Source organism: Triticum aestivum, chromosome 5A (genome assembly GCF_018294505.1).
Source record: "Triticum aestivum cultivar Chinese Spring chromosome 5A, IWGSC CS RefSeq v2.1, whole genome shotgun sequence".
NCBI classification, from domain to species: Eukaryota; Viridiplantae; Streptophyta; class Magnoliopsida; order Poales; family Poaceae; genus Triticum; species Triticum aestivum.
In genome coordinates, this window is record NC_057806.1 from 563072107 (window position 1) to 563091007 (window position 18901).

The following is an 18901-nucleotide window of genomic DNA, read 5'->3' on the forward strand; positions in this document are numbered from 1 at the left end:
TACGAGACGCTTAAAGTGACATCGTCAATCTTAAAATGATACGCCAGATACTCGTAGAAATAGAGTGTACTACGTGTGCATGCGTCCATATAGGTGGGTGGGTGTATTAACGAACGTTTCTGTCTGGTGTCAAAAAGACGTGCGAGTCACGACGACGGGCAGCGAGGGAGGTGGAAGGTGGTGACGTCTCACGACGACGGGCAGCGAGGGAGGTGGAAGGTGGTGACGTCACACGTGGACGGCATGCACTTCCGTCGGCTGTTACTAGTAGTAGTAGGAGTGTATATCCCCACAGGCCACAGCACTCCCAGCAACCAGCTGCCTCCGTCCGTTCCCTTTTCTTCCTCCCCCTACGCCGCAACTCCTGCAGGGTTCCAGCCAGCGAGCGTGCACGCGAGAAGACTGATGTCGACGGGAGCGGGAGCGGGAGCGGAGCCGGAGACGGACGACGGCTACGAGTCCGTCTTCAACGTGGAGGCCTTCTCCGACAAGGAGCTGCGGGTAGAGGTTGTCGGCCGCGACGACGACGCGCCCGGTCCCGGCGCCAGCCGCAAGCGCCGCCGCGAGGAGGACAAAGGTGCGTGCATCCAGGCCTCGGCTGGTGCGTCGGTGGTGCCGTTGACATTTTTATAGTCTTCTATCTAATTTTATGTACTACCTTTTCTCCGGGTGTTAGTTTATTTCTTTGTAACGTACATCCTCCATCCCAAATTACTAACATCCATATTTAGACAAATCTAAAATTAAATAATTTGCCATGAAGGGTTGTGATTCTTCATTAGCTAGTACTCCCTCTGTTTCTCAATATAAGTCTTTTTTACAGATTTTAATATGAACTATATAGTACATAACAAAATGAGTGAATCTACACTCTAAAATACATCTATATACATCCGTACGTAGTTGATATTGAAATCTCAAAAAGACTTGTATTTAGGCATGGAGGGAGTAATAAATTTGTCTGTACTTGCTTTAGAGCATCTCCAACAGGCGCGGCAAAACGCGCGCCCGCGCGGTAAAAGCAATTTTTCCCGCGCGCCAGTTGGTTCCGCGCGCTCCAGCGGTGGCGGGAAGTTACCGCGCGCGGGAGAAAATGGCATGCGGCGCGGTAGATTTGGCGCGCCGCTTCACGCGTGCCTATAAAGTCCCGTGCTTCGCCACGCGCACAGAACAACCACGCGCCCTCCTCCTCGCAGCCTCGCCGCTTCGCCGCTTTCTGCGCCTCCACCGCGCCACCATGCCGCCGCGCCGCCGGGGTGCTTCGGGCTTTCGCGGCGTCCGCGAGCGCCCCAACGGCTGGTACTCCGCCGAGATATGGGCCGGCGACGTCCGGCTCGGCCTCGGGACATTCCGGAGCGCGCGCGAGGCGGCCCGCGCGTACGACGCAGCGGCGTGGCGCTTGGAGAGGCCCCGGTCGAAGATGAATTTCCGGGACGTCTTCACGCGCGAGGAGGCGCAACGCGTCGCCCCTCCGCCGCGTCTCATCACGGACATGGACCGTGCCGACCACTCTCGGCGACATCGCCGTCTCCTCGTCACCGAGGAGGACGAGCGAGCCATGGCGGAGTGGCGCCGTCGCCACCCAGAAGACGTCGACGCCGAGCGTGCCTACTGGGCGGAGAGGACGGCAAGGCGCCGCTCGGAGCGGGCGGACTGACGTCAGCGAAAGGCAGTGGCGAATGAGCAGTGCGACATCGTCTTCGCAGGTGGGAGGTCGTTCTTCACCTCGTACGATGAACGTTGGGACGACATATGGCTCTCAACCTCGGACGACGCCGACGAGAATGATGATGGTGATGGTAGCGATTTCGAGTAGTTTTCTATCTATGTATGCCGTAGTAGTTTCTATCTATCTATCTATGCCATAGTAGTATCTATCTATCTATATATGTCGAACTATCTACCTATCTATGCCGTAGTAGTTGCACCGATGTAAAATATCTTTGTATCGTTTTTTTATCTATGTAATTTTAATTTAAAAAATATTGTAGAATGAGTGTGCGCTGCATTTTACCGCGCATGCTGGAGCTGCGCGCGCGCGGCTTTTCAGTGCGGCTGCTTGAGCAAACGCTGCGCGCCGTGCCAAACCAGGCGATGGGCGCGCGCCAAATCCGTTTTTACCGCGCGGCGCGTTGGGCGCCTGTTGGAGATGCTCTTAAGGCAATTAATTTAGGTTTAGGTTCTTCATATTTGTGGATAATTTAGGTTTAGGCATATCTGATGAATGGATATCAGATTTATCCTAACGAAGCAAGCAACAAACTTATAGAAAAGGTTCTTTTATATTTGTCTACATGGTATCTAGCACTAACGTCATCCTCCTTTTCTTAAAAAAATCTAGCACTAACGTCCTTTCCAGGACTTGACGGAGGAAGTATGTGACTAGAAGTAGACATTTCGCTTTGCCTGTAGGTTTACTTGTTCTGTTGGTTGTTTTTGGCGTGTGGCTTTTTTCGTAATTTGTAGGAGACTGGGAGGTGACCATGGTGTGAGATCCATTGAAGACGCATATAAATTGTTGAAGAGCCCATGACCTGAAGCATCAGAAGATTCAGTTCACTCGAACTTTTTTCTTCAGAAAGTTCTATTTAGCGTTTTTCCACAAAGGTTGAAGAGAAAGGAACCGAGGCAGCACATGAGCAGGCTGTCTGGGCTAGAACTCACGGGAGAAATAAATACTGGCTTGACGGATATTCTTACCTGCAAATATATTTTTGAGAAAATCTTACCTGCAAATAACTTGTCTAGTAATTCTGCTCACATCGAGAAACATGATGTTCCACATATTTTTACCAGCAAAAAGCGTGTCTAGTAATTCTGTTATGTGCCTTATTCTCCTAGTGTTGCATGTTACTCTATATTTATCCAACCTTGGTATTTTGCAGGTGATGATGGAGAAGATATTGACTCATCTCGTACTGTGACGAGTACACCGGTTTTGCGAGTTGAGACTATTTATGTCAGCTCGGCGATTCTTGCTGCAAAAAGTAGTTTCTTTTACAAGGTAATTCTGACGATCTACTGAAATGCATTTGTTCTATAATCTGTCCCTCATCTTTCTGATAAGTTTCATGCTCCTTAGCTTTTCTCAAATGGCATGAAAGAATCTGGCCAGAGGCAGGCAACAGTCAGAATTGCTGATTCAGGTAATGGTGTACCGTACTATTATTTGCCTTTTTATAACTGCTGTAAATAGTTTGCCATTGTGATTTTATTATTGATGTATGCACCTTTTGAAGAAAAAATGTGAAAATTATAGAGGGGCCTGTTTAGAGTTAATTTGATGATTAATTGCCTATTGTCATTTCATCTACAGACTTTGCCTCCCAGGTTTCACAATTGATCATTACACTTGAGAAAGCATTTTTGCGTAAAACATTTTTTATTCCTTTTCTTTTCTACTCCCTCCGTAAACTAATATAAGAGTGTTTAGATCACTATTTTAGTAATCTAAACGCTCTTATATTACTTTAGAGAGAGGGTACTTCTTTATTTATTGTTATTACTGTTTGAGATTTATTGCACTGTTTCATCAATCCTTATGCCTCCTTGCTTTCATTTTCAACAGAGGAGAAAGCCTTCATGGAGCTGTTACGCTTTATGTATAGTGGAAAGTTGACAACAACTGAGCCCACTCCTCTGGTTGATATATTGATGGCTGCTGACAAATTTGAGGTCGTTTCCTGCATGAAGCGTTGCGTTCAGCTTCTCATGGTCCTGCCTATGACTCCAGAATCTGCATTGATGTGCCTTGATCTCCCATGTTCCATTTCAATGGTAGCAGACCTGACAGAGGCAGCCAAGAAATTCCTTGCCGAAAGGTACACGGAATTCCTGTCAACAGAGTAAGTGATCCCATATTCCCATTGGATTGAGATACCTACTCTCCTTTTCCCATTATTAGGAAGCATGCGGACATTGTTGTCACAAAGTCACATGTTTTTGCTGCACTGCAGGTTCCAAGATGAACTTATGAGGATGCCTCCTGCTGGGATTGAGGCCATCTTATCAAGGAATGACTTCGGGGTTGCTTCTGAGGTAGCTGTCTATGACTTCGTCCTCAGGTGGGCCTGTTCACCTTGCTCAAATTCTGAAGAAAGAAGGAACATCTCGAGTTCTCGGTTACTTCCACTAGTGCGTCTTCGTATGACCAATGCTGCTTTTTATTCTTGCCGCACTCTTAACTGGGCTGTGAAGCGTGAGCAGTGCCGCTCTCTGCGTAAACTGAAAACAATACTCAGTCAGCCATTCAGCTGGGAAGAGCATGTCGTCTCCCTCTCGGCATGCTGGCTTGGTCATGTTGGTCTCAATATAGAGATGGTACGAAACAAAGGGCCAGCAAGGACAGTACATTTTGAGTTTGAGGCAAAGAGAAAGCCGTTATTGCAGTTTGTGACCTGTTACACGGGCACCTTAACCAAGGACTGTCGGGGGGTTATTGCATCCATGGGACGCCTTGGCATTCCTTGGCCGGGGTTCGTTGCTGACGACAGCCCCTTCTTCATCGACGACATGCTCCATCTGCGAGTTAAGCTCAAGATAATGCAGGGGCCCAAGTGATGCCTGCGTCAACTGCTAGCTTGATGGGCCTCGCTCGAGTCCCTTTTTGCTCTTTGTGAGCGAGGAGGAAACATGAAGAAACCTGAACTTGATGCTGGGGACTTCACCATCTCACATACTCTTGCCAGTATCGAATCTGTTATGTCTGCATGTGTGTGCTCTGCTATACACCGAAGGTGCTCACCAGTTAATGCTCTCTTTGTTGTAAGTTGCTAATATATGTATGGCTAAGGAGCTGACTGATTTGATGCAGTGGTATCCTTAGAATTTATATTATGTGATAATCTGTTGATGGTGGACATTTTAGAAGATATACTGCCTAGCAGTCAATAATTTTGGTTAACACCGCTCCCTGGAGTTGGAACGTTGGCAAGTAGATGATACATGATACGCTCCGCGTTGCTGTGGCAATTTTGTTAAAAAAAAGCATGATTAGGTGCTACATAAACAACTAAAACTAATGAAAAGAAAACATAAGAGTATTATCGATTTACACTTCAAAAATATTTAAAAACATATGAAGCATATGAAATGTATAAAAGAGGGGCCGCAGTGAGAGACAAACAGGACTAGACTCCTTCGGCTCTCGCGACCGCGTCGCCCCCGCAGGCGACCTGTTGTGCCTCCACCCCCCCTTCCCCAGAGGCCCTCCTCCACCCCCTTCCGTTCCCCCTCCCACCGTCGCCGGCGTGCACGGCCGGGCCTGTCCCGGGTGGCGCCGGCGGCCCCTGCTTTTCCCCTCCCGGAGGCACTCCTGCGCGGGGCGACGCGTCTCCTGGTGGTGCGCTCAGGCAGCGGGGGTCCGGTGGGGCATCCTGGCGCGGACAAGGGAGGTCGGCTGCTCGGCGGCATAGGCTGGCGGCGCCCGCTCGGCTCAAATCTGGGCCCCATTTGGGCCTGGGCGGGCCGGCAGATCCTGTGTTGACGTCGAAGCCCCCTAGAGGTGGATATGGCGAGTAGGGAGTATGGGTGCGCTGTTGCCGCTTACTACAGCGCGAGGAAGGAGGCTTTGCGGGCCCGAATTGGGTCGGGCCAGGGCCGGGAGGCCTGGTGTGCCTCTGCTGCCATGTCCAGTCGGCTACCACGACGGCACCGGAGGCAGTGACCTCCCGCGTGACGGCGGTGGAGGTAGTTCCCTCCTGCGCGGCCTCGGTGTTGCCGTCCCTGATTCCTTGCGATCCCAAATTTTGTCTTCTAGGCTTCATGATGGTGACCTCAGTGAGACGGCGAGGGTGGTGTCAAGACTGTGGTGGCGCATGTTGGTGGGCTTCAGGTTGGATGGAAGACTATAGACCGGGTGGGTAGTGGTATTTTGGGGTTGGGCCAGAGAAATCCCTGTCGGCTCGCTTGGCACCGATACGGTGCCGCCGTTCCTTCCTGAGGGGCGTCGGATGTACCCATTCCCCTTGTTCCTCCGCGTGCCGGGGAAACCCTGGGACATGTCCGGACAACAGCGTGTCATCGTCCCGTTCCATCTTGAAGGTGTTGCTTGGTATGCGGCGGTCCATAGCACTCGGAGTGTGGTGGGTCGAATCCGGAGGGTGCAGTGGTGGTGAGTCATCCGCGTTTCATCGAGCTGTCGTTGTTAGCATTAGTTTCTTGTTTCTTTCTTTTCTCCTTTTAGGCTTGATGTGTTGTTTTCCCCAGCGGATGTTGTGTGTGGTTGCTATATTAATATAGAGGGGCTAAGCCTGTTTCGAGGAAACGTATAAAAAGAAAATATTATATTCAGTTGAAAGAGTGTCTTTTCCCAAAAAAATGAGTAAATGATCAATTATATAGGTGTGCTCATCTACCGAGTAAATGAGAACACGTAATTTAGTGCAAAAAATTAACTGATGACATACATGCATGAACTCGTGATGTGGCATGACAATGTTGTTGCATGGACAACAAATGCAGAAATGTAATTTATAACTTACATGCATGGCTTGCTAAAGTGGCATGGTTGCATAGCTAGAAAAAAATAGGTACTGGATTTAGTGCAGGTCCCAACTCACTAGTAGAAAACAGGGCTTTGGTCCAGGCCGGGTCAGCCCATTAGTCCCGGTTCAGTCCAGAACCGGGACCAATGGGGGCATTGGTCCCGGTTCGTGAGCCCAGGGGGCCGGCCGGGCCACGTGGGCCATTGGTCCCGGTTCATTTGGACCTTTTGATTCCGATTGGTGGGATGAACCGGGACCAATGGGCCTCGCTCCTGGCCCACCACCATTGGTCCCAGTTGGTGGCTTGAACCGGGACCAAAGGCTCCCCTTTAGTCCCGGTTCATGTCACCAACCGGGACCAATGAGGTGCCTATATATACCCCTCGCTCGCGAGCAGAGCACCCCAGTGCTCTGTTTTTCTCTGGCCGAGGGGGAGAGGGCTTGGTGGTGCTCTAGCTCACCTCCTATGCACACAAGGTGTTCGATGGAATGCCCGAGCCACACTACTTAAGCTTTCTCCTCTCCAAGCTCGACCTCCAAGCTCCATTTTCCATAATATTTGTCTAGGTTTAGCGGTCCGTCACGCCCCGTCCCCGTCTTCACCGCCGTCGATCACCCGCGCCGAGCTCATCGCCGGCACCACCGTGGTGAGCCTCTTGTTCTTATCTTCTTTCTGAAAGGAAAAATATTCTTACTTGTATGTTTACATAGATACTTGTATTATTTTCTTACTTTTATTATTGCATCTTATATAGTGCGATGGTTTTGGTATCCGCCCCCGTCGGCCCTCGTCCTGTCTATGATTCGGATGTGGTATATATATTATCTTTATAACTATTGGTTCATTTATTGTTTATGAAAATTATGCCGACCAACGTGACATAGATTTTATTTATGTAGGATGTATGTGAATCGGAAATGCCAACCGACCCTATTGTCGAGAGGTTAAATTTAGTTGAAGAAGAAAACAATTTGTTGAAGGAAAAAATAAAAAAATTGAGGAGGAGAAGATGATATTGGAGTTGCATGTTGCGGATGTCGTCGATGATCACAAGATCAAGATGGATGCAATGCGCTTGAAGATTAGAAAGATTAGAAAATATGCCATTCATACCGAGGCTTGGTATCATTATGCCGTTGGATCAATTGTTACCTTGGTTGCGATTATGATCGCATTTGTTTTCGCATTGAAATGTTTTACATAGTTTCAATGTATGGTTTAATTAATTAGATGCTCTGGAGAGCTATATGTTGTTAGATGAGAACTATGTATGCACTTTGGTTTTAATGTGATGATGAACTTCTATTAATTTGGACACTTAATTATATATAATGCACGCAGATGAACCGGCAATGGATGTACGGTGACAGACACACCTGCGAGTACATTAAGGGCGTGCATGAGTTTCTCGATGCGGCTGAGGCAAACAAGCAGAATGGTTTTATGTGTTGTCCATGCACTGAATGTGGGAATACGAGGTCTTACTCTAACCGGAAAATCCTTCACTCCCACCTGCTTTACAAGGGTTTCATGCCACACTATAATGTTTGGACGAGGCACGGAGAAATAGGGGTTATGATGGAAGACGGCGAAGAAGAAGAGTACGATGACAACTATGTGCCCCCTGAATACGGTGATGCTGCAACGGGGGGAGCTGGTGAAGATCAAGAGGAACCAGACGATGTGCCCAATGATGCTGCAACGGGTGAAGCTGCTGAAGATCAAGAGGAACCAGACGATGTGCCCGATGATGATGATCTCCGCCGGGTCATTGTCGATGCAAGGACGCAATGCGAAAGTCAAAAGGAGAAGCTGAAGTTCGATCGCATGTTAGAGGATCACAAAAAAGGGTTATACCCCAATTGCGAAGATGGCAACACAAAGCTCGGTACCGTACTGGAATTGCTGCAGTGGAAGGCAGAGAATGCTGTGGCTGACAAAGGATTTGAGAAGCTACTGAAAATATTGAAGAAGAAGCTTCCAAAGGATAACGAATTGCCCGACAGTACATACGCAGCAAAGAAGGTCGTATGCCCTCTAGGATTGGAGGTGGAGAAGATACATGCATGCCCTAATGACTGCATCCTCTACCGCGGTGCATACAAGGATCTGAACGCATGCCCGGTATGCGGTGCATTGCGGTATAAGATCAGACGAGATGACCCTGGTGATGTTGACGGCGAGCCCCCCAGGAAGAGGGTTCCTGCGAAGGTGATGTGGTATGCTCCTATAATACCACGGTTGAAACGTCTGTTCAGAAACGAAGAGCATGCCAAGTTGATGCGATGGCACAGTGAGAACCGAAAGAAAGATGGGAAGTTGAGAGCACCCGCTGACGGGTCGCAGTGGAGAAAAATCGAGAGAAAGTACTGGGATGAGTTTGCAAAGGACCCAAGGAATGTATGGTTTGCTTTAAGCGCGGATGGCATTAATCCTTTCGGGGAGCAGAGCAGCAATCACAGCACCTGGCCCGTGACTCTATGTATGTATAACCTTCCTCCTTGGATGTGCATGAAGCGGAAGTTCATTATGATGCCAGTTCTCATCCAAGGCCCTAAGCAACCCGGCAACGACATTGATGTGTACCTAAGGCCATTAGTTGAAGAACTTTTACAGCTGTGGAATGGAAACGGTGTACGTACGTGGGATGAGCACAGACAGGAGGAATTTAACCTTAAGGCGTTGCTGTTCGTGACCATCAACGATTGGCCCGCTCTCAGTAACCTTTCAGGACAGACAAACAAAGGATACCACGCATGCACGCACTGTTTAGATGACACTGAAAGTATATACCTGGACAAATGCAGGAAGAATGTGTACCTGGGCCATCGTCGATTTCTTCCGACCAACCATCAATGTCGAAAGAAAGGCAAGCATTTCAAAGGCGAGGCAGATCACCGGAAGAAGCCCGCCATGCGTACCGGTGATCACGTACTTGCTATGGTCAATGATTTACACTACGTAATCTTTGGAAAGGGTCCCGGTGGACTAGCTGTTCCGAATGACGCTGAGGGACACGCACCCATGTGGAAGAAGAAATCTATATTTTGGGACCTACCCTACTGGAAAGACCTAGAGGTCCGCTCTTCAATCGACGTGATGCACGTGACGAAGAACCTTTGCGTGAACCTGCTAGGCTTCTTGGGCGTGTATGGGAAGACAAAAGATACACCTGAGGCACGGGAGGACCTGCAACGTTTGCACGAAAAAGACGGCATGCCTCCGAAGCAGTATAAAGGTCCTGCCAGCTACGCTCTTACGAAAGAAGAGAAAGAAATCTTCTTTGAATGCCTGCTCAGTATGAAGGTCACGACTGGCTTCTCGTCGAATATAAAGGGAATAATAAATATGCCAGAGAAAAAGTTTCAGAACCTAAAGTCTCATGACTGCCACGTGATTATGACGCAACTGCTTCCGGTTGCATTGAGGGGGCTTCTACCGGAAAACGTCCGATTAGCCATTGTGAAGCTATGTGCATTCCTCAATGCAATCTCTCAGAAGGTGATCGATCCAGAAATCGTACCAAGGCTAAGGAGTGATGTGGCGCAATGTCTTGTCAGTTTCGAGCTGGTGTTCCCACCATCCTTCTTCAATATCATGACGCACGTCCTAGTTCATCTAGTCGACGAGATTGTCATCCTGGGGCCCGTATTTCTACACAATATGTTCCCCTTTGAGAGGTTCATGGGAGTCCTAAAGAAATATGTCCGTAACCGCGCTAGGCCAGAAGGAAGCATCTCCATGGGCCATCAAACAGAGGATGTTATCGGGTTTTGTGTTGACTTCATTCCTGGCCTTAAGAAGATAGGTCTCCCTAAATCGCGGTATGAGGGGAGACTGACTGGAAAAGGCACTCTTGGAAGAGACTCAATAATATGCAGGGACGGATATTCTTGGTCTCAAGCACACTACACAGTTCTACAGAACTCTACCTTGGTGACCCCGTATGTCGATGAACACAAGAACAGTCTGCGCTCCAAACACCCGGAGCAGTGCGACGACTGGATTACATGTGAACACATCAGGACTTTCAGCAGTTGGTTGGAAACACGTCTCAGAGGTGACAACACTGTTTGTGATGAGTTGTACTTGTTGTCCAGGGGACCATCTTTGACTGTATTGACTTACAAAGGATATGAGATAAATGGGAATACATTTTACATGATCGCCCAAGATCAAAAGAGCACCAACCAAAACAGCGGTGTCCGCTTTGATGCAGCAACCGAGAGCGGAAAGGACACATATTATGGTTACATAGTGGACATATGGGAACTTGACTACGGACCTGATTTTAAGGTCCCTTTGTTTAAGTGCAAATGGGTCAATCTGTCAGGCGGCGGGGTACAGGTAGACCCACAGTACGGAATGACAACAGTGGATCTGAAAAATCTTGGGTACACTGACGAACCGTTCGTCCTAGCCAATGATGTGGCACAGGTTATCTATGTGAAGGACATGTCTACCAAACCGAGAAAAAGAAAAGATAAGGAAGCGAATACATCATACGATGAGCCAAAGCGCCACATAGTTCTTTCAGGAAAAAGGGACATCCTGGGAGTGGACGGCAAGACAGACATGTCTGAAGATTATGAAAAGTTTCATGAAATTCCTCCCTTCAATGTCAAGGCTGACCCAAGCATCCTGATAAACAATGAAGATTATCCATGGTTACGGCGCAATAAGCAAATGACACAAGCGAAGAAAAAGTGAAGACTTTCTCCCGCAACTATTATGATGATACCATGCCAACTTTGTAACACACGAACATGCTACCATTGTCCGTTTTGTACATGCACATGCTATGTGGGTGAAATTATGATACCATGCCAACTTTCAACTTTTTCAGAGTTCATTTGAAATGCTTTCATGTCTTATGGTTCGGCCCTCGTAATACCATTATTCAAATTTTAACTATTCAAATTTGAAAACTAATGGCACTAACAGAAAGTTTATAATTTTTTCTAAAACTGATGGCACTAACAGAAAGTTTATAATTTTTCTGACCTAAAAGCAAAAAGAATTAAAAATGCAAAAAACAAAAGAAAATAAATAATGCAAAAAACAAAAAAACTGGAAAAAGTAAAGTTAATCACAAACTTGTGATTCAAACAAATATCAAAGAATTCAAATTTTAACTATTCAAATTTGAAAACTAATGGCACTAACAGAAAGTTTATAATTTTTCTAAAACTAATGGCACTAACAGAAAGTTTATAATTTTGCTCCTCGCCGCTGGCCCATGACCATTAGTCCCGGTTTGTGCCACAAACCGGGACTAAAGGGTTGGTCCTCGTTGCGGGCAGAGTTTAGTCCCACCTCGCCAACCGAAGGGGGCTCACACCGGTTTATAAGCCCTTCCCTCTCTGCCTTGTTGAGCTCCTCTCAAAGTGAAAATAGATGCCCTAATAGAGAAAAGTTTAACCTAAATTCATAGTGAATTTCTCTGAAATTCATAGAAATTTAGTATGAATTTAGGTTGAATTTTCTCTATAAGCGCATCTATTCTCATTTTTTAGTAAGTTAATCACAAACTTGTGATTCACACAAATTTCAAAGAATTCAAATTTTAACTATTCAAATTTGTAAACTAATGGCACTAACAGAAAGTTTATAATTTTTCTAAAACTAATGGCACTAACAGAAAGTTTATAATTTTGCTAACCTAAAAGCAAACAGAATTAAAAATTAAAGCAAAAAACAAAAGAAAATAAATAATGCAAAAAACAAAACAAAAAAACTGGAAAAATAGCAACAATAAGTATTTTGTTGTAATTAGAAACAAAATAAAATAAATAAAGCAACAAAGAAAACAAAAAACAAAAAAGTGTTTTCAAATTTGAAAACTAATGGCACTAACAGAAAGTTTATAATTTTTCTAAAACTAAAACCAAAAAGAATAAAAAAATAAAGCAAAAAACAAAAGAAAATAAATAATGCAGAAAACAAAACAAAAAAACTGGAAAAAATAGCAACAATAAGTATTTTGTTGTAAGTAGAAACAAAATAAAATAAATAAAGCAACAAAGAAAACAAAAAAACAAAAAAAGTGTTTTCAAATTTGAAAACTAATGGCATTAACAAAAAGTTTATAATTTTTCTAAAACTAAAAGCATAAAGAATTAAAAAATAAAGCAAAAAACAAAAGAAAATAAAATAAAGCAACAAAAAACAAAAAATGCCACCTACTGGGCCCCCACGGCCTGAATACGACTAGAAACCCATCCAAGGGCCAGGATTCAGGCCCGCAGGAGGCCCAGTAGGCCCACAGGCATAGCAGTGACAATTAGGCCCGTAAGCCTGCAATGGAGAGAAGCTCGAGAGGGGTGCGGCAGTGGGGCTTATAAACCACTGCGCACCCCTCTCAACTAGCGAGGTGGGACTAAACTTTCGACGCCGCAGCAGCACAAGGCCTTTGGTCCCGGTTGGTGGCACCAACCGGGACTAAAGGGGGCATTGGTCACGGTTGGTGACACGAACCGTGACCAATGCCCCCTTTAGTCCCGGTTGGTGCTACCAACCGGGACCAAAGGCCGCCGCTTCCCGCCCTTTGGGCTGCTGAAAAGAGGCCTTTGGTCCCGGTTGGTAGCACCAACCGGGACTAATGCCCACCTTTAGTCCCGGTTGCTGCCACGAACCGGGACTAAAGGCTCTGCTATATAAGTCCACACTTAGGAAATTTTCACTCATCTTGCAGTTGCCGCCCCCGACGACGCCGACGCCGCCCGCCCCGGCCCGCCCCCATCGTCGTCGTTGCCCGCGCCCCTGCCCCGACGCGCGCCGCCCTGGCCCGCCCCCGTCGCCGTCGCCCGCTCCCTGCCCCGACGCGCGCCGCCCCGGCCCGCCCTCGCCGTCGCCCGCGCCGGCCCCTTCCTCGACGCGTGCCGCCCCGGCCCGCCGTGGCCGTCGCCCGCGCCCCCTACCCCGAGCGCGCGCCCACTGCCCCGTCGCCATCCTCGCCGTCGACCCCGCGGTCCTCCTGGTCCGGCCGGCGCCCTCCCTAGCTAGCATTTTTTTCACATATATGCTTTTTTTCTTACATATGCTTGTTTTTTATATATATGTATATATGTTCTCTGTGTATATATATGTTCATGTATATATGCAATAGTTTTTAGAAAAAATAGGATTTTTTTCTGTTCATAGCTTTTTTTGGTGATATTAATTATTGTAAATATGCAAATGTTTGTATATTCATATGAACAATGAATTAGGCAATACTACTTCATGTATTTTTAAGAAGGAAGAAGAAGAAAAAGAATGAGAGGAAAAAGGAAATAAGAAGAGGAAGAAAGGAGAAGAAGAGGGGAGAGGAAGACGAGGAGAAATAAATAAGAAGAAGAAAAAAGAAGAAAAAGAAGAGGAGAAGAAGAAAGGAATAGAGGAGAAGAAGAGAAAATGAATATATATTCTATTTTCTCTTTTCTCCTCTATTCCTTTCTTCTTCTCCTCTTTTTTTCTTCTTTTTTTCTTCGACACGTGGGGGGGGGGGTCGAGAACGTCGGACATTCATGAGAGAGGCGAGGAAGAAGGGGAAGAAGAGGGAGAAGAAGAGGAGAGGAAGAAGAGGAAGTCTTCTCCTCTATTCTTTCTTCTCTTCTTTTTTCTTCTTCTTCCTATATGTATTAGTTTTTTTATTTAGGTTGTTAATTAGTAGATATTAATTTTGTTCATATATGTATGGATGCATGTGATATGTATGTATGTATGTATCGGGTATGTCGTTGTCGATATACCCCCTACCCTATAACTTCGACATGAGGGGGTCGAGAGGGGGTCTAGGGTCGCCGAGGGGTCGAGGGTCGTCGAACATGAGAGGAAGAAGAGGATAAAAAAAGAAGAGGAAGAAGAAAAAAAAGAGGAGAGGAAAGAATAGAGGAGTTCTTCTCCTCTATTCTTTCTTCTCCTCTTTTTTCTTCTTCTTCTTCCTCTTTTTTTATCGGGAACGAGGTCGTCCAGGGTCGCCGAACGGTAGAGGAAACCCTAAATAGAAAGTATCGTCGGTGTGAGATACATGTGGCCGTCGGTGTCGGATACTACATCCACGTCCCACAAGTGGCGCGGGCTTCGACGCCCACGTCACTTGTGGGACGTGGATGTAGTGTCCGACACCGACGGCCACATGTATCTCACACCCACGATACTTGCTATTTAGGGTTTCCTCTACCGCTCGGTGACCCTCGACGACCCTCGTTCCCGATAAAAAAAAGAGGAAGAAGAAGAAAAAAAGAGGAGAAGAAAGAATAGAGGAGTTCTTACTCCTCTATTCTTTCTTCTCCTCTTTTTTTTTCTTCTTCCTCTTCTTTTTTTATCCTTGAAGCATTGTCGAGGCCACCCCAAACCCTAGAGAAGCAGCGTCGAGGCCACTAATTAATATTAGTTCTACGTTTGCCACTAATATATCCGTCTGTCATGTTTGAATAATAATTGCCATGTTGTCAATATTTGTAGAAACTATGGACACCGCCCGAGACGAAGTACAAGAAGAGTTGTTGGGGGACATAATCGCATGAGGAAGTGATGCCGTCGTCTCGTTGTTTCTCAATGACATTGATGGTCTGGAAGCAGCTGGCTATGATTATGATGGCTTCGGTGACCTAATGCCGGTGCAAGAAGGAGACCGTGAGGACGGCTCCAGTGACCCAATGCCGGTGCAAGAAGGAGACCGTGATGACGTCTCCGGTGACCGAACCGAGTCCAGCCAGGTATATATATTAGTTAAGCTTCCGCTGACTAGCTAATTAATGCATTCATTGTTTTGGTATGTACACATATTAATTAAGTCTTTGTTCTTTTTTCTAGCCCTCCGGATCGAGCATAACTTCGATAAAGAGACGAGGCCCGAAGAAAAAGTTGAGCTCGGATGAAAAGTTTGAGATCATAGCAATCGCGCCCAACAGCCAACCGATTGAACCCCTCCGGACAAAGAGCGCATTTGTTTCTCAGTGCGGGGTTTTGGTTAGGGACAAGATCCCGATCAGCATCCAGCAATGGTTAAAGCCGGCTACAGAAGACCCTGAGGTGTCTTATGTCAATGATATGCAGAAAATGATCTTTGGACTGAGCTGAAGTCAAATTTCACCCTACCACCAGAGGATGATCCAGAGAAGCCAGTTAAAGAGCAATTAATCAAGTCTTTTTCTCTTAAGAGGATGGCAGAACTATTCAGGAGGTGGAAGAAAGAGCTGAATAAGTTTGTCGAAAATAAAGAGACACCAGAATTCAAGGGCAGATATGAGAAGATCAAAGATCACTGGACCGCATTTGTGGCCCACAAGACATCGAAAAAGAGTAAGAAGATGTCGGCGACAAACAAGCAAAATGCTGCAAAGAAGAAGCATCACCATCGCATGGGGTTAGGTGGCTACCTCGTAGCCCGGCCTAAGTGGGCCAAGACTGAGAATGATCTGGCTGATAAAGGGATCGAACCAGAGACAATTAACTGGCCAGACCGTTGCCGGACTTGGTTCTTCGGGGCTGGCAGAACCTTAGACCCTATAACAGGGAAGTGCATTTGGACGAACGATCAAATGGACATACCAGTTAGGAAGCTTCAGCAGTATATCGAAGCAGCGCAGCAAGGGACATTCTTTCCGGATAGAGAGAACGATGAGCTCACAATGGCCCTCAGGAATCCTGAGCACCCTGGACGGACACGAGGCATGCCAGGCTCCATTCCGTGGAAGGTTGGGTTTCCAGACGCAGGCGGTTACAAATCCCAGGAGAGGAGGAAAAAATTGCAGCAGACCCAAATGCAGGCGCTGCAAGCAAGGGTACAAGCGATAGAGGAACGAGAAGCGAATCGCAGCAAACGTACTGCCGAAGCTTTCCCCGAAGCTACCCCGCCATCTCAGCGGAGAAGCAGCGTGCCTTCCACCGAGCTGCTTCAGCCGGAGCATGCCTTGACGGCTCCTGCCAGCTATCCCGTGGATGCTATCACGGAGTCTCAAAATTGCCACCTTATGATGCAATGGATGAATTTGAAGGTCAAGGCGGCTGTTGGCTCTGTTTATCCTACTGAACCCGGCGCAACTTTTCACTGCCAGCCGATTCCATAAGGATATGCTAGGGTGATGGTGGATGAAATAATGGAGGGATTTGAGGACCTCCAGCTTGACCACCCTACCGGTGAAGGGGAGACTAGGCTGGGGTCTGCTCTGAAGACTCCATGCCTATGGCGGAAGGATCTCATCAACCTTCCGAACAGGACGCCTCCGCCTCCTCCACCGCCTCCTCCTCCAGCGAGTCAGGGCACCCCGCCTCCTCCACCGCCTCCTCCTCCGGCGAGTGACGATCAGGGCACTCGACCGGCTCCTTCTCTGGCGCGTGGCGGCACTCCGCCTCCTTCTCCGCCTGCGCCGACGCGCCCGAGCAGCCAGCCTCTTCCTTCTCCGCCTCGTCAGCAAGGGCGGAAGAGACCTGCCGCTGCTTCGGCTGCTCTGGCGCGTCGTAGTCCTTATCCTCCGCCTCGTAAGCAAGTAAAGAAGACAACCGCTCCGTCTGCTCTGCCGGCGTCTAGCAGTACAGCCAGAGGCGGGAGGAAATACAGATTCGGTCCTTCTCTGAAGACTCCAGAGAAGTTACCATACGAGAGGACCCCGGAGGAGAACGCCGAGATCACACGAGAAGAAGTGAGGAACTACTTTGAAGGGGTGAAAGCAAAGAAACATCCACCTCCAGAGGAGAAGGTAGATCCGGTGAAAGCGAAGCGCACTCTGGCTGCCCTGACAAAACCACCCAAGTCTCCGCCGAAAGGAAACTATGAGCGCATTATTGGAAAGGAATTTGCCGAAGCGGAGCGGTCGGGAAGTACTGTCATTGATCAAAGGCTGAAAGAACGACGAGCTGGGAAACAAATTGCCCAGCTCGGCGAACAAGCGAAGCAATCGTGCCCCCCGCTCAAGGTGCCTAGCGACAACGTCGCTAATGATCCGAGGATGGTGCCCGGTTATAGCAATCTTGGCGATTACCTGCCCGACGATGTACATTATGATTTCATGGAGGTGCAGATACAAAGATACGAGTATGGGAAGCCTCTAGTCAAAGATGAAAGATCTCTATCAACAATGATGCGAAGATTGCATGATTGGTACTTGAAAATCTGCAGAGACTCTGGGGGGGAGGAGTACTTTGTATGTGAAAGTTAAAAAGGAGCATGACCTCATTGGAATTGAACTGTTGCCTATTCCATTTGAGGAGTTCTTTCAGTTTTTCAATCAATTGGCCCTCAATAAAACAACGGTCACCTGCTACTGTCTGTAAGTAGTACTACTTCTGTCATTAAGTCTATCTATATAGCTCAGCTCTTTCATTGCATGTATTTATAATCATCCTCACTATATTATGCAGATTGAAGATCGTCGAATTGAAGAAAAGACAAGTCGGTGATATTGGGTTCATTAACACATATCTCATAGATGCAACTCAGGTTAAATTTCATGCCGCAGCTACTGAGGCCAACTTGCTACGATCGTTGGTAATAAATGAAAACAAAGATATAATACTCTTTCCTTACAACTTCAAGTGAGTGTTACTGTCTTGTGCGTATTCGGTTTCCCTTATATATTAGTCAAGGTTATAGTAATGTAATTGATGAGTTATGCATGCGTGTGCAGTTACCACTATATTCTCCTAGAGATTAAGCTTGAGCAGGGACTAGTAACCGTCTTAGACTCAAGACGAAAAGATCCCGAGGACTATGCAGACATGACTCAAATGCTCGAGAAGTAAGTTAAATCGATCATTATCCACCATATCAGCAACTTTGTTCATTTCCTGATATATCAAGTAATTGTTTTCTTTGTCTGGCAGGGTTTGGAAAAAATTCTCCAAAAAAGCTCCAGGACTCCCGAAGAAGCTGCAATTTAGACACCCGAAAGTAAGTACTATAGTAGCATGTTCCACGCATCTCCTATTGATTTGGCATTCTTGCTTATCAGTTTGATTGACCTCTATTTCTTGTAAAGTGGTTGTGGCAGGAACAAGGGAATGATTTCTGTGGATACTACGTTTGCGAGTCCATCCGCCACACGACCTGTGAGCGGGGCTACACTGACGAACAATATAAAGTACGTAAATAACAACATTCACAATTTTATTTTATTACCATCATTTGTGTTGAGTTTCATTCATCCATATATATATATGTATTGACCCCTTCTTCAAATTAGATGTTTCGGAAGCGGGATGAACTCCTAGCACCAGCTCGCATGCGAGCAATTCAAGAGGAATTGGCAGCATTCTTTCTTGACCACGTGATCGCTGAAGACGAAGAATAATATGTGGACCATGAGTCCATATGATTATATTTTCTAAGAGATAATTATTGTATATATGTAGCTGGTAGTGTCGGATAGATATATGAGAACTTGTTGTTCGACCAATCTCTCGGAGAAGGAGAGGTGGTCGATATCACTTC

At 46.9% G+C, this 18901-nt stretch overlaps 1 protein-coding gene across 1 annotated transcript; it reads left to right on the plus strand.

The window, feature by feature from the left end:
• The first annotated feature begins 276 nt into the window (after positions 1–276).
• LOC123107699 (BTB/POZ domain-containing protein At4g01160-like) lies at positions 277–4907 on the plus strand. Its single transcript, XM_044529645.1, has 5 exons — positions 277–577; positions 2886–3004; positions 3083–3146; positions 3569–3845; positions 3957–4907. The coding sequence occupies exons 1-5, from the start codon at positions 406–408 to the stop codon at positions 4558–4560; spliced, it is 1236 nt and encodes a 411-aa protein (XP_044385580.1). The 5' UTR covers positions 277–405; the 3' UTR covers positions 4561–4907.
• The last annotated feature ends 13994 nt before the right edge of the window (positions 4908–18901 follow it).